The sequence below is a fragment of the Carassius auratus genome, chromosome 7 (assembly GCF_003368295.1).
Source record: "Carassius auratus strain Wakin chromosome 7, ASM336829v1, whole genome shotgun sequence".
NCBI classification, from domain to species: domain Eukaryota; kingdom Metazoa; phylum Chordata; class Actinopteri; order Cypriniformes; family Cyprinidae; genus Carassius; species Carassius auratus.
The window spans coordinates 28,550,081-28,564,248 of NC_039249.1; the positions used below are offsets into that span (position 1 = coordinate 28,550,081).

The 14,168-nt window shown below is 38.0% G+C and overlaps 1 protein-coding gene across 4 annotated transcripts in view; it reads left to right on the forward strand.

Annotated features, from left to right (window-relative positions):
- The first annotated feature begins 473 nt into the window (after positions 1-473).
- Positions 474-14,168, forward strand: part of ppargc1a (peroxisome proliferator-activated receptor gamma, coactivator 1 alpha) — a 38,852-nt gene continuing 25,157 nt past the window's right edge. For 2 of the 4 annotated variants that reach the window (XM_026268326.1, XM_026268328.1), the window contains exons 1-2: positions 477-668; positions 3,447-3,626. In XM_026268326.1, coding sequence (XP_026124111.1) covers positions 621-668; positions 3,447-3,626 — 228 coding nt within the window. In that variant the 5' untranslated portion in view covers positions 477-620. Of the gene's footprint in view, positions 669-3,446; positions 3,627-14,168 lie in introns of all 4 variants that reach the window. The other 2 variants (XM_026268327.1, XM_026268329.1) reach the window with 2 other exon arrangements.

Sequence of the window (14,168 nt, forward strand, 5' to 3'; positions counted from 1 at the left end):
AATAAGCAATCCCGGCTGAAGCTTTCACGTTTTTAGAACAGTTCTTGGTTTATTTATTGTCTGATATATAATATAGCCAAAGGAAATAAATAATTCCCGTTGTCAGTAGCCTCTCAACGACATTCACAATGTTTTTATACTATACTAAAGCAGCCGATGATATCCGAGAATCGAACTACATTGGTCACAGTATGTTGCGGCGCAGCTGAACAGCCAGATAATTTTAACACGGACTCCCGTCCCTATCGGTGGAAAAAAATGCACGTTCAGTGCAACTAAAAGTCACGAGACCCATATTTATACAAAACAGCACGGTTTCTTGGTTCCAAATCCTAGCCACTACTAGAGGCATGTTGAGAGGAGCGAGTGGTTTCATAGTTGGGGAAGATTTACTATGCGCGTGCCAAACTCCGCCTTTCCTTGCAGCGCGTCACTGGCGAGTAACAGCGAAGGGGAGTCACTCCCCTGCCTACTTTTAATAGCTTTGTCATGTGATGGAAAGCAGTTGTAAGACAGGTGCCCTCGGTTCATTGTCAGTGAGGGGCGTCCGGGAACGAGTGGATTTTCTCTTTTGCCCGTGATTTCTTTTTTATTTTTTCGTGCCGTCATTCAGGGGCTGGATGGCGTGGGACAGGTGTAATCAAGATTCGGTGTGGAGAGAACTAGAGGTGAGAACTGATGTGCAACTTATTTTCCAGGGCTGGAACACTTTTTTTTTAGACGGATCGCAGGAAACGTCCAAGACTGGCTTGGCTCGTAAATGTGAAATACGACCGATCCTGTAAGATGCGCGGAAGACACTGAGGCTCTGAATGCACGGGGATACACCGGGTTGTGATAAAGTCTAATTTGTTGGCAGAAATTTTATGTGCAGTGGTTTATCTGGTGATAGCATGCGGCTTTTCTCAAGCTGTGTCGGAGTTGAACAGTGCCAGTCTACTTAGGATGTCTTGTCGTGGGAAATAGTGTTGACGTGCCCGTGGATGGAGTGCGCTCGCTCGCTGTAACGCAGGTGATGATGAGACAGGTATCTGCTTCAGCGAGAGCCCAGTGCCACTGCCGATGTGCTGGAATTACTAATATGTTCTCGGGTCAGGTATTGTACATTGAAACTTTCCAACTAGAACACAGATACAGTCTCGAAGAAGGCTATTTGCATGCATGCGGACCGCGGAGCGCGTGCTGGATTTATTATTGGACAATATGCGTGCTGAAAGGCAAAGAAAAGCTGCTTTATATTTATCAAAACCTCATTGCAAGGTTAAGCGTTGCTCCGCTGCAATACATCAATAACGATTTCATATCTGTGCATGACGTTTGACGTTTTTAGTGCGAATCATTGCAGTTCGGGACATTTTAGGTTTGTTTAAACATCATGTTCACTCGGCGAAATGTAAGATATGGACGCCGGCACGAACGTCGCACTTTTATTATTATCACAGCAGTCTATCTATCTATCTATCTATCTATCTATCTATCTATCTATCTATCTATCTATCTATCTATCTATCTATCTAGTCGCGTCGTGGTTTATTGCAGGTTTAATCATTTCAGATATTCATAAAGCATTGTTTCCGGCATGCTTAGCTGAAACTTTTACTCACTAGCTGTAGAAATATACTATAGGCACCTGTCTGTGTTGCAAGGTATGCACGTTGCGTTATTGTTATAATATTAATTTTCAAGCGTTAGTTGAGCGTCTCAGTCGGAGCATAAATCCATCTAAACACCATCAGCAAATTGCTGCTCGGTTAGAAATTCTAATCATATCATTTCCATGTGCGCTCTCTCTCTCTCTCTCTCTCTCTCTCTCTCTCTCTGTATGTGCTCGTGATTAAGCGTGTCCGTCTTTCGAAAGGAAAAGAGAGAAGGCTTTCAACAAGATGCCTGTGAGATGCATGTGATTTTATCATTTGGCTGTAACCGCGTTGCCGGTGTGTATAATTCTGTGACAGCGGGACGACGGGATTTGTGTCATAAATAGATCTCAAATAAATCAGACACCGGTGATCAAGTTTGACGCGCGAGATTCTTCGGCACAAACTGTAATCATGCTGCGTTCCAGCAAAGTCTCGCTTTTTTATTTTGATTACTTGTTGTGACATTTCTGTCAGTAGCAGCCTACCGAGGAAAGAGCAGAGTAATAGGATTTGGGAAGCGGAATCAGTGGGTAACGTTGGATGATAAACATTTTACGGTTCTCTGTATCGCTTTTTCACAAAACGCGTCACTCTACAGCACCCTCCGCCGTTTGTCAAAACTCTATCCACCTGTGCGCACAGTCTCTCCGCGAGCTGCTGTTGGTTTAGCCTTCGCTTACTCACAACATACTCCGTGATATGAAGTACAGTATCTGACCAACCAGAGGGCGTGGCTGTGGCGCTCTTCCCCACGACGGCCCGCCCCTCCCCTGCCTCGGCCAATCACAGAATTGTTTGTTTTCTGGTTGGTTATGCTGTTGTGGTTTCCTAAATTCTGCAAATGCCATGTACACAGATGAAGAGTATGTAATTTGGTTAGAATTCAGTTCACTTTGTTTGGTTATTAGTCTGTTTAATTTGTCATACAGGTCTCATGTAGCAAAGTTACACTGCCTATGAATCAAATAGTGGAAGAGTTATTGGTTTCATCAGACCCACAGTTTACTAATGGACAGGTGTAGAGATTTGAAGTGCAAAGTGTTTTATTTCCATAGTTGTTTGATGGAAATATGTTTTGCTTTCAGTATTTCTCATAGTTCATTTCAGCCTTCAAATAGTTCTGCCCAAGGAAGAATTTGGGAGTAACTTCATATCCATTTTTAAACATGACCCCATCTTGAATACCAAACTGGCCCAAATGCAATAGTGCAAAGGTTTCATTTTTTATGTTATGTCAGATTTATTAGAGATAATCAAAACATCTACATTGCTTTAAGAAACTAAGCATTTTGTTAGGTATAATGAGTGATGTAAAACCCGACAAAGCATCATTTGCCAAGTTTTACTTAAGATTAGATTAAAAAAAACAAATAAAAAAAAAAAACAATGGAAAATATATGGACTTTGGTTTAAAAGAAAGTCAATAAAAGCAGTGGAAAATAAATAGATTTGAGATGTTTGCCTTATTTACCATTTCCAGTAAAGCAGTGATTTTTTATATCACATTTGATTTTCTTTGTCATTATTAGAATGTGCAGGGCTTTGTTTGCATTAAATAAATGGGTTTGCAAGCTTATTCCAGTTACATGTTTATATGGAGTCTGCTGTCCATATACAAGGTGTTGTGAAGCCTGAGCAATATTATATGATTTAATATCTGTTGATCCCACCATTAACAGTTGATACCATTTGTGTTTAAGATGCATACTGTAGATGATGCAAAGTTAATGTTAACAAATGGTAACCTGAATGTAGATGTCTAACATCTTGGCAAATATGTGCTCAACCATCTCCTCCCTCTTTCAGTGTGCTGCCTTGGTTGGTGAAGACCAGCCCCTTTGCCCTGACCTGCCTGAGCTTGACCTCTCTGAGCTGGATGTCAGTGACCTCGATGCAGATAGTTTTCTGGGAGGACTCAAGTGGTACAGCGACCAATCAGAAATCATTTCCAGTCAGTACGGCAATGAAGCATCGAACCTGTTTGAGGTAAAGAGGGTCATGCGATGTTTTCTTATCTGAATGTGCATGTTTGTATATTGTAAAATTAGATATGATTCTGGCCTCACGAGGTTTATTGCGCGAGTGTGGAATTCTTCACAAGCTGGGATGGTCAGTCGGTGCAGTTTATTAGTTAATAACAGAGCTTTACTCTTTGGGAATGAGCATTTATCCATGCTGTCTGATAACTGGGGTGAGGTATTATGATAAGCACCCAACCTTTGTCCAATACTGAAGATCAGTGTTTGTACCTTTTTCTACAATCTTGGGCTGGAATTTATGGCTGTTTGTATGCACTTTCCTCCTGATGTTCGGGAGTAATGGTCAGTAATGACACAGAGCAACAGTGTCCGTTCACTTTTTCAGCGGCCTTAGTTCCGGAACTATTTTTCCCCTTTATTTTTTTCCGTAGGGATTAAAAAAAAAATACTAATTTAAGATTTATCAGCATTAAACCAAACCAACCAGCTCTGAAGTGAATTACAACTTCACAATTTTTGATTTGAAGAAAATCAGACAAAAAGACAAGACTGTTAACTCTATGGCTTTAACCAGAAAAAAAAAAAAAAAAAAAACACAATCCCATCAATTATTGTGAATGACAATTAGAAAAAAAAAAAAAATATATATGAAACTATTGAACAATATTTTACATTTATTGTAAATTCTACATATTTTGCATAAAACTATTAAAGTAGTTTGAGAGCATAAGCTGACTCTATGTCATTCACTGGCACAATTTTCTGATTGGTGGAGATTTCTCTGTATAAAGCATGGGTATTTTTTGCTAAACATTATCAGTTTGAAAATATATTAAAATAATACTGACTGAGGCTTCAACAAAAAAACACATGTCATTGATTAAAAGCCTCATAACTCACAGTAGGTCTTTCTTTAATGGCTTTTAATTATCATTATAATCTATTTCACTATAGAGAAAAGGAATGACATGTTTACTTCTACACTCTGTGGTGGTAATGGTACCGTTTCCCAGTCGACAACTCAGTTCTACTGAACTCTATTGAACTCACCAGTGCAGTTCTAGTTTATTGTACAACTAGTCTGCATCCTCACCTTGATCTAGTGGGTCCACTTTTAACCGGCTTGTTCCTGCCTGGGGTTGTCATGTTGAAAAAAGGAAGAGGTAAAACTTTAAACCTGTTGCACTTGCGCTTCTTCGTCACTGACAGAGAATGCAAAGTCCAGAGGAAAAGAAATGAGGCGGCTGAAACAAAGCAGCCCTGGCTCTGGCTAGTTCATTATGTCTTATCTGTGCAGATAGAGAAGAGAAATGATAATGCCGCATTGCTCTGAGTGCTGGCAAATATAGTGTCGCTCAATTTAGGGGGCTGTGTCATGTTGTTATAGGGGATTCTTGAAGGACTGTGTGAAACACTTACCTAGACCATGTGGTGGGAGAATGATTTTATAGGGCCCGTAATTACGAGTGGCAAAAATAATCCTGTGTGTAGGTGCATGTTAATTAACATGGAAGTAATTTACATGCATTACTGCTCATGTGGCAGAAGTGTCTTGGAAACTCTTCGAGATATAGAAGGTTTCAGAATGTTTTTGTTGACCCTGATTTAAAATTTCAGTGTAAGCATATTGTGCTAAAACAGCTGATCCTAGTTCAGTGAAATAGGACATGAGGTGTCAATAGTGATGAATGTGTGTATTGTATATGTATTTCCAATACTGGCCTATGTGGGTCAGTACAGTGCCCAAGAGTGAGTGAAGACAGGTTAATGAATGGCCAGCTCTTGTGTAACGCTAGTTGGCAGGACTTTTTCTTCTTCCCGATGCACTGTTTCAAACCCCTGGCAATGTTTTCTTAACCTGTCTGACTGCAGTATAGTTAATGGGTGGCCTGGCGAGCCCTGTGATGTCACACAACAAGCAGGCCACACACAAGGACACAGAGACTCAACCCATCTGTGCTGTTTAGGATCTGGCCATTCTTTGATTTATATTTATACATCATTAAAGCAGTAAAAGCCCATGTTTATATATAGTATATACGTATATGAATGAAAATTTTATTGACCCATTAGACAAAATTAGTGGTCAAATGATTAATCACATTCAATATATATATATATATATATATATATATATATATATATATATATATATATATATATATATACATACATACATACATACATACATATATATATATATATAAATTGTGTGCATACTGTGTATATTTACATAAAATGCATGTAAATGTAATTTGTCACTCTTAATATGTATTAGTGAGATATTTAATGCTTAGTTTTATATTCAAAGGTCTTAAGTTCCAAAACATATAATGCAATGCAATGCAATGATGACTGAGAGATGTATAAACAAACAAATATTCCTCGAAAGCCCGATAATCATATTTGATACTCACATCTGAGCATGTTTTTTTGTAGAAATGTGTGTGTGAATAATCAAGTAAATCAAAGTTGCTTTAGTCCAGTGAGTGTTCATCTGACAATATTAATAACATTATAAAAATTATTACTGTTTACTCATTAAAAATTTCACAGCACAAACTCTTGTGAGCCCCAACCTGAATATAGACACTTAAGAATTATACTTTACAAAGTTGCTAAAAACTGTATGAACGATCAATCAGATGACAGAAGGCATTTAACAGATTGCATACAAAAGGGTTTCAGCAAAATTTAGAGTGTTATGCCTTATGAAATTTGCATATCAAATACGAAACAGGCATAACATGCAAAAAAAGAAAACAGAAAATTACAGCTATACAAAAGCATCATCAAATAGGCTTACATATATTTTCCTGATTATGAATCATTATTTCATGTCTTACGCTTTCCTGACATTTTGTACATGATGTTCCATTATTTTAGGGCCGTGTGGAGCAAGCCGGCAGGCAGATGAGAGAGTGATAGCGGTGCAGGGAAACGCATTTTGTGTGATGTGATGGCTTATGCCTTTCAGTGGCAGTTCAGCCCTAGTTATCAAGCCCATCTCAGGGGCTAAAATGGATCTCTTGAGGTGGGGGCCGACAGGCAGCTCGCTCTGCCCCAGGGAGAGGGCCTGACAGCACGGTCAGCCTGTCACCGGCAGCCCCTCTCTGGGGAACAGGGCCGTGGGGAGGCTAGAAGCACTCAGACATGTAAAACCATGCTTTGAGTCAAATAGATTTGCTCTTTCAGGCACTGGATGAAAGTGTAGGGCTGCTACATTTGTATTGAGCTGCTTGTATTCCGTAAATGGAACATTTACTTCTCATGCATAGTGATAAGTGCTGCACACAAGTTTTGTCTTTTTTTTTTTCTTCTTCAAGAAATTTAAAAGCAATATCAAGTTAGGTAGCACTTTATAGGATATTTACAGACTATTAAAAAGACAATCCCTGGGAGATGCTTTGGTATCAGGCTGCTGTGACAAATATTGTAGCTGTTGTGCTTGCAAAAAAAGTACTGTGGTGGAACAGTGATGGTAGCAGATCGTTATGTTAGAGAGAGAGAGAATACAGAGTTCACACATGAGGAGAAAAAAAGAACAAAATTTTATTCAGAGGCCCAAACTGAGTGAAAAAATATGCAATTTAGTGAAGATGTTGACATTTATATGGCTGAAAAGTGCTGAAATTCTGATTCGGTTCGGTTGTGAATCTGTAAGATTTTTATAACAGCATAGCAGTCTACTTACATAAAATGCATATAAATCTCAGTTGTCACTCTGTCTCTCCTGATAATATGTCTTGGTGAGATGATATTTAAATGCTTAGCTTTGTGATCAATGATCTGCAGTTTTAAAACATACAGACTAAAATGTATTTCAATGATGATTGACAGATGTACAAATAAACGTTCCTATGCATTATATTTATTTAACTCTGGCTCATTGGAAAAATGTGCCTGTTGCACCTTTTCTGCAAAGTGATATTAGGTTGCTTGTTTTGTGACACTCGCGACTCGTCTTTGACTTGAATTAAGCTTGTGTTTCACAGGTGCAATGCAGTGCAAGGCTGTACCAGGTGAGCAACCGAGCAAGTTTACTACGTCACAAATGCAAAACTCAAAATGCATTAGTTGACATATCATGCATTCACGTTCATGCAAACATGCTGAAATTGTTTTGAGGTCATATCATTATATTGTGCAAGAAATTGCAGGAAAATAAATATTTTTAATCAATGATCTGACATGAACAGTAATCATCAATTGTGTAAAAAAGGAAGTTGTTGGTGTTTTACTGCTAACTAGTGTTGATTGAACAAGCCTATGCTGTTTCCATTACTGATAATAGAACAAATAAACAAATAGAACAAAAAAATGGTAATAAAGCATTGTAGTTTTTTGTAAGTGCAGAATAGTAAATAAGCAAAAGTAGCTATATTAAAAGAGAAAACCAATAATTTGCAAATAGGCATAAGTTGGCTTGATTAGCAAGCAGAATGGTGTTGGTAAATAAAGACAGCCTGTAAAAAATGTGTAGTTGTTTACATAAGAACTGATCAATTCTTAGCAATTTGTTCACTTTAATTCTGCCCAAAACTCCAGCAATCCTGTAACTGAAACCTGTTAAAGGGTATGTTTTAAGCAGAGGTCTAGTCCTAGATGTAGTCCCGATAGCTCTCTCATTTGATGAACAGGTGACTGGAATGTAACATGCTGTCTTTTTGGATGGCATTTAGCTCTGAATCCAGGCTAGAGTTCTTGCTGTTCTCATCGCTGCATGGACAATGTGTGGAATGGAACACTCCCTGACTCCAAGAGATTGCCGCAGCCTTTTATTTTAAGAGCACTTGACACCTAGTCAAAATAACTCCCTGTTGAAGACTGCACTGTATTAGGTCATCCAAGGCTGTTCGGTCGGTTCGTGTGATGTTTATATCCAAACACAAAACTATGCTGCCAGCGAGTGTTTGGAATTATAACTTGTTCGTGGAGTGAAAGCACTGGCTGTGCTTTGCAAGGTGAGTGCAGTTACCGATGACCGGTTAAAACTTTGACCAGACTCTGACCTAGCTATTGGAGATGAGCCAGAGTGTGTATTTGTAGGTGTGTGTGTTTGGAGGCTCGGATGTCGGAGTGTGAAAGCGAGATTAATTGCTCAAATAAATCAGACACACACCCAAGCGCACACATTCATAAACACATCCATGTAAACAGGCTCTGTTTGCTTCTTGCTCGTCTAGTAATTTCCAAATCTACAAACAGAAACCCAGATCAAATCGTCCAAATCTACTGTAGGCCTACGTCTCTCAGAAGACAGAAAAATGCTCTCGAGCACATCTACACTGAGACACGCGCACATGGTGTTAACGGTGACTGCTGATGGCTTCGCATTTTTAATTTGCAAATATATGCTGACATTTGAAAACACACCATCAGTTTAGCTGCACAAGTTCAGCTGGGCCAAGCATATTATCATTTTGTGCTGTATAATGTGATTTCCTCACGCACTCGCACACACACACACACACACACACACACACACACACACTCGACACTTTGACTTATCCTCTGGTCGTGCCTCTCGAAGCACAGACGGTTTGAATGTTGTCAGGCGTCAAAAGCATCACTAAAGCTGCTGCTGTCATTTTTTTGACAAGTGTTATTTATCACTATTATAGTATTCATTAATTTCTTTGAATAACCCTTTATTTAGATATTTTTAGTTTTAATTTTTGTAATTTTGTCATGTGCATTATTCATTTTTTATTATTCTTTTTAACTTTTTTTTTTTTTTTTTCTGTTTTAGTAGTTTTAAAACTAAGATCTATTTATTTCCATTAGCTGTCAAGGCAACATTTTATTTAATTTATTTTTGTATCATTACCTGATAGGTGAATAACTAGAACAATAACAAAGTGCATTAAACATTATTATATTTTAATAGTTTTATTTTATTTTAATTTAACTTTCAAGTACAAAAAAAAAAAAAAAAAAACGTAGTTTAACCCCTTTTATTTTTTGTTATATATATATATATTTACACATTTACACACACACAACACTGGTTTTGCCATTTGTTTATGGTTTTAATGGTGTTAAGTCACCTAAAATCTAAATGATTTATATATTTAGTTGTTTTGCAGTGAATCTAAATGGATTTATGCATTTAATTTGTTATATCTCTCATTTTGCATTATCTGAAGGTACAATCATTATAAATATAACATTTTACTTTATTAAAAAAAAAAATACTAAAAACTGCAGGTTCTTTCTCTGTAAATACTGTATTTTATTTTCAGCTCTACTTCAGTTATCAAAAATGATGTAATAGTTTTAGAATTAGTTAAGAATAACAACATCCATTAATGTTTTTCAGTTTCGCTTTTATGTATAATGCATTATAATGGGTTATTAGAGGGTATAACGCATTATAATTATTCATAATGTGCATTGTAATACATTATATCTTGCTGTAAATAATTTAAAATGCATAGTGTACCAATGAATTGATGAGTGTTATAATGTATTAAATGTGGTTAAAGTTATTCATGAGATTGTACAATGCATTATAAGGTACATTACAAGTCATAATTAATGCATTACAACTACTCTTATAATGCATTATACATAAAGGCTCTAAGTAAAGTATTACCTGTTTTTATTATTAATTGTTGTTGTATTATGTTTACTCACCTGACAACTAAATTATTTAGCTATTCTGAGTGAACCTGAACGGTTTAACGGATTCCCGTGGTTATATCTCTCATTTAGCTTTAGGTGCAGGTGTTTTCATCATTCATATATTTATTTCATTGCAGCTTTTTTGTAGTTAACAACACTGTTTGTTTTTTTTTTTTGTTTTTTTTTTCTAAATTAATTAGCTATCCTGTTACTTCAGATTGAATCTGAATGCTTAAGTGAATTTCCTTGGTTGTATCTCTCATGTTGCATGAGCTGCAGGTATATTTAGCTGTATGTCACGACTCCATCCTGGTCCCAGAGGACCTCTTTCCTGCAGAGTTTAGCTCCAACCTCCTCCAACACATCTGCCTGGAGGGTTACAGTAATCCTGACGACCTTGATTAGCTAGTTACGGTGTGTTAGTTAGGGTTGGAGCTGAGCGCCGCAGGATGGAGGCCCTCCAGGAACAGGACTGGACACCTAGGCTGAAATTAGGTGGTATTTTCAGTAGTGGCACTGATGCCACCATTGGTCAGTGCAGGTAATGGGTTAGGGTTGTTTCGTCACACATTTGAAGTATGTTTCTCATATAAAGTGCATCAAAAAGAGTTGGGCAATTTCGTAGCCATACCAGGGTGAATTCTGAGCTGCAATAGTCTGGAAATGTGACAGAGCCCTCTCATCAATAAGGAGCCTCTGAAGTTTTGGCAGTGAAGCTTGTCAAACAACTGTAGAGAGAGTCTGAAATCCAGCGGGCATGAGCAAATATATTCACTTTGCAATGAAGGGAGGGGAAAAAAAGCAAAGGAGCGCGAGAAGGAGGGAAAGAAGAGTGAGGGTAACATCACTTGCAGCTGGAAAATAGTCCCCGCGAGGCATGTTTGGAGAGGCACAAGTTAACATAAAGCTGTTGCTCGGCTTGCTTGCGTACTCTTGCATTCTGCTTGTTTCTCAGGCTCTGGTTTCCTGTCCTGTATTCATTTCCATGCTTCTGTCATCTTCCTCTGTCCAAAAAGGCAGTGTTTTATTCTTTCATGCTTGCTTTCCTATCCCTTACTGTCTAAAGTGGTAGTTGGATGTGAGATCTTTCTTCGGGGGCCCGTAGCTTCAGCTGATCTTGATTCTTAGCCACCTGATGCTCATCACAGAACCAATTCAACACCCCACACACCCCTGCAGGGGAGAGAGAATGGGGGGAATCTGTTACCAAGGGTATTCGAAGTCTGTTCGTGCAAGTGAAAGAGAAGGAAAGAGTTTTTTTTTTTGTAATTACACTGTGTGCTTGTTATTGATATTTATTGACATTAAATACATGGTTCCTTAATATTAGCATTGCATGCACTGAAATTTCAACAACCCAAAATGATTGAGCAAAAATGAAATTTTCGGTTAAGGCTGGACCTTTTTAAAAAAAAAAATTCACTTTCATGGACAAGTGTGTACATACTACTAACATGTTCACGTCTTGTAGCTTGTCTGTGTTTTCCACAAAATAGATGCTGACAGTCACAGTCTTAAAATCTAGTGCAAAACCTAAAATCAAATGTTTGGCAGTTTTGTCTATACTTTTGGTTCCGGAAATTTCTCTGCATATATCACTTTCTGCATCTCCTATATGTTGCAAATGTATGTTGATAACGTGCAAAAAGCACAGACAATTCAGCAATCACTCCCTCTCGGAAAATATCTCGCCACAGACTTGCTCAGTTATTTTAGTCGAGTATGAAATGAACCTTGTTTTAGCACAATGCTTGATTGACAGCTGAGTAGGCGGCCTTTTACTGTTGCCTGCAGCACATGAGGACAAATTAGCATTTACACTACAAACACATCGTGGTCACATGCATTTCTCGATGCCATGATATTCTCTGAAGTACCATGTAAATATCTTGGTATTATCTGATGCTGTACTGCAGCCACAATAATTCTGGCTGTCATCTTTATGTTGTAGATAATTCTCTACCAAGACTTTATATCTGCTTACAGATCTTATCTAATTCCTTCAAGCCACCGGTGTGAATTACCTTAAGCTTGGATCTTAACACATATCTCCCGTGTGTGTGTATGTGTGTTTATGGTTGTGTGGCATGCTGGTACTGTTCAAATGGCTGCAGCAAGGTTTAGCTTCCTTTGCTCTGGGACACAGTGTGTTCTGCCAGTTCAGTGTCAGCTGACAGCCACTACCCAGAACTGAAGCACCAAAGGTGGTCACACATGTGACCGTTTTTCCATGTCTGAGGGCAAGTTACACATGGGGTTTTCCTTGGACATAGTGGACATCCTCTTAAATCATGTTTTATGAGTCTGGCTCAGACGGCTTGTGCTGGAAGTCGCACTGATCTGGTGCCAAATTTCATCTGGGTCGTGATAAATATCCTGCATGGACAGTACAACCAGTACTTCTCGAGGATTTAATGAGCTTTGATAATAATTTCATAACAGTGTTCATGAGCTTTGCATTATTGACTGCATGGATGTGTTCGAGCATCCAAACACACACACATGCACGCAGTTAGTTCAGTAATATTCCCGTTTTGTAACGTGTCACCACCAAGTGTGGGATAACAATTGTGGGCTATTTTTAGTTTGGGACGTAATCTCTTCTAAGAGCCATTCAGGACCTGTCTCTTTCTAACCTGGCCGGAAATGCTAAGCCAATAAGCCCCAGGCGTCTGGCTCAACTCTAGGCCGAGAGAGAAAGTGAGTCCCGGTACAGGCGATTCCTGGATTATTTAATACTTCATCATGGCAGGGAGGGGGAGTTTGGATCTCTGAATTCCAGGAACGCTGGTTGTTTTAGGGCTTATGCACTGCAGGGTACAGAGTGTTTCGGACGTAGCTTAGTGGCGTCACACTGCACGATTTTACAGAGGGGGGTAAATTAACAAACAAAATGCTACATTTTTGCAATGGGGAATGAGTCGATTGGTTTCATTGCAGAAGATACATTTGATACATGCCCAGACTTGCATGAGCACTTTTAATAGTTCTGTCTGCCAGGTGAAATGAAAGGATGTAACACATATATTCCCAAAGTTTTGATTGAGGATCAGTTTTTCAGTTGCAGACAGTCTCATTTCTCCTTCCATCTGTAGTTCATCCCACAATATTTCAATGGTATTTATCATGAATAAAAAAGTGTGAACATATGTTGAGTGTGATATATCCTTGTCACTCTTTGTGTTTCAGTGGGAAAAAGATGTAGTTAAGTGCTGTAAAAAATCTACTTCAAGAGCGCCGGTTTGTTGCAAAAGCAAATTTAGTTTTAGTTTTGGTTGGTGTTTTAATTTGTGGCCCAGGCCAAGCCAGACCTTGTAAAGATTTAGGCCTACATGCGTGCATAAACACAGTGCCTCCAGTGTGTGCATAAATCATTATCATTTCTTTGGTGTATATGCATCACAGTAATTTGCAATTACTTTACAAAACCATCAATATATTTTATTATTATTAATATTTACTTTTGTGTTTTTTGATTACATAATTATGGCAATATACACATAACTATCAGGCAAGCCCCTTTGGCAACAGTGAGTTTTTTTTTTTTTTTTTTTTTTTTTTTTGATTATTGGGTCATCACTCCTTATATCTTTACTGATTAATTAATCTCATACTGAGTGTGTGTGTGTGTGTGTCTGTCTGTGTATAGAGACTAATAGCTATTGAATTTCACAAGTAACACTTTGAATAAAAACTGAAATTAGCTAAAAGCTTAAAGTAGCAATACTAAATCAGAGCTTTCTTGCAAAACATAGTTCAGTGATATAATTTAATTTATAACTAACAGAGCCAGCAGAGAGGTTTTGAAATTATTTATAAATAAATAAAGTATGTGTTGCAGTCATAAACCATCTTGCTATTTTTAAAAAAACAATGTCTGCATGTTTCCAGACTTAACATGCATAGATAAAAAAAGACTGAA